General features: G+C 45.2%; 1 protein-coding gene across 1 annotated transcript in view; it reads left to right on the top strand.

Annotated features, from left to right (window-relative positions):
• HSPA9 (heat shock protein family A (Hsp70) member 9) overlaps positions 1–2,163 on the top strand; it is a gene marked incomplete at its 3' end in the record, with an annotated part of 84,013 nt that overhangs the window by 65,398 nt on the left and 16,452 nt on the right. Inside the window, exon 6 of the mRNA XM_018574419.1 lies at positions 46–119. Coding sequence (XP_018429921.1) covers positions 46–119 — 74 coding nt within the window. The remainder of the gene's footprint in view (positions 1–45; positions 120–2,163) is intronic.

Below are 2,163 nucleotides of genomic sequence, written 5' to 3'. Positions count from 1 at the left end.
TGTGTTTGTGTGTATAATTTGTTCTTTTTCCCCCCTCATCTTTAGAAAATTATTTGAGCCATGCTGCCAAGAACGCAGTTATCACTGTGCCTGCATATTTCAATGACTCTCAAAGGCAGGTAAGGTCGCCTCTACTTATTTAAATGGAACTCTTGTTTTCTGCTTGGAACCTCCTGTTTAGCTTCATTAGCTGGTCTAAATGAAGGTCACTTTTTTGAATCTGGTTTTCCGGACGGCAGTGGGCACCTTTTTTAAGGTAGATCCAAGTTAATTTGTATATAAAGGAATATCAGGGGTGTGGAAATTTTTTTTAAAAACTACTTGTCCAAGGGCTAAAGTGGGGGCCAAATCTACTTGTCATTTACGACAATCTACTTGTCCCAATACAAAAAATCGTTTTAATCAAAACCTAAGGATGCACCAATACCGGTTTTTCGGTATCGAGTACGAGTACCGATGATTTTTATTTTTTTTTTTGCTTTCGTATCTCGCCGACACTGAATACTAATACCGGTGCTTCCACTGACATAGAGCAGGCTTCCGTGGAAATCAGAAAGCCGGGCAGTGGGTAATGACATCCCACCCAGGTTCCTGATTGCCACGGAAGCCGGCTCCATATTGTTTGGCCTGCTTGATTGCGATTGGCCGGGAAACCTGCTTCCCGGTCAATCAGGAAGCCGGGTGGCGAGTAATGACCGGGAAACTGGCTCGATGCTGATTGGCCAGGAAGCCGGCTTTCCAGCCAATCAGCAAGGAGCCGGCTTCCCGGGCCGATCAGAAAACCAGGAGGCGGGTCATTACTTGCCGCACGGCTTCCTGATTGCACGGGAAGCTGGCTCCATGTTCCCCTACGGCACTGCCAGTCAAAGGAAATTTTCATCTGGCCGTAAGTTCCAATATCAGGGAAGATATCGGAGCACTTGGGTGAGTACGAGTACTTGCCCAAATACTCGGTATCGGCACTGATACTAGTATCGGTGCACCCCTAATCAAAACATATTTTACTGTGCTAAATAGCGCTTCTCACTGGTCAGCGCAGTCATCTGACCACGTTGACCAATGAGTGCTTGCAATTTGCGAGCGAAATTCAAAATGCATAAGGGAGGACTGCGCTGGACAGCAGTACGGGGGACAGATAGTACACCCATACTGGCGGAGGGGAGGATTGTTCGCCGAAAGGTAAGTATAGGCAGGGGGTGGCGGTTTGGGAGAGACAGGGCCAGATTTCATCGTGTAATTTTTATTTTTCCATATTACCTGGGAAAATGAACTTACCCTTTAATGCACATTATGTGTGTGTAAGAGAATTCTGGTTACCACCATGGAATGGCAGCTGCAATCTCAAAGCGCATGCAGAATGTCCTACGCATGTGTTTATTTGCATGCAGATGGCGGGGGCAGCAGGGTTTCATTTTTATTTATTTTTTACTTTTTCATTTTTATTTTGTCATTTTTAAAATCTTTATATATTTAATTTTTTTAAATTTAACTTTTTATTTATTTACTTTTTCCCCTTAATGTTCTTCCTATTACATAGGAGATTAAAATCCCTTATGTGATAGTTTGGAGGTGACAGGTTCTCTTTATGGAACCTGCCCTCCAACACAGAACAGCTGTTCTGTGTAGTTCCTGACAGCCGAGACAGGTGGCGCTGTGATTACAGCGCCACGGTCTCAGAGAACACACAGAGAGCCCGTAGAGCAGACATTTTTCGTCTGCTCTATGGCTGAGCCGTTGTGCCTTAGTTTTCGGGGTCCCCCGGGAGAGCGGGTGACCCCGAAAACTGCGTGGGGGCGGGCAGAAACTATCGCCGCTGCTCAAATTAATACAAGTGGTCTGATCAGACCACTTGTATTAAACGAGCGGCGGCTCCACAATGTACATTCAGCTCTGCTTGTCCGGAACCGGGCTGAATGTGCTTTAAAACTACTCGCCCGGCGCCCGAAACTATATGTCCCGGGCGATAGGAATTCCACACCCCTGAAAATATAGATGTTGATTTTAACTTCTAAGGACCAATTCAATTTTTGGAATTTTTTTTGGCTTGTAATGGGGAAATAAACTCCTTTTTTGTAACGTTTCAGTTGATCCAGCTTCGCACCCTCTACTTACTTTTGCATTCCCCTGGTAAGCAACTTTAGAGATTTCCCATCTCCAAAGCCT

Source organism: Nanorana parkeri, unplaced genomic scaffold, assembly GCF_000935625.1.
Source record: "Nanorana parkeri isolate BGI_ZX_2015 unplaced genomic scaffold, ASM93562v1 scaffold2952, whole genome shotgun sequence".
NCBI classification, from domain to species: domain Eukaryota; kingdom Metazoa; phylum Chordata; class Amphibia; order Anura; family Dicroglossidae; genus Nanorana; species Nanorana parkeri.
This window is presented reverse-complemented; position numbering and strand designations above follow the sequence as displayed.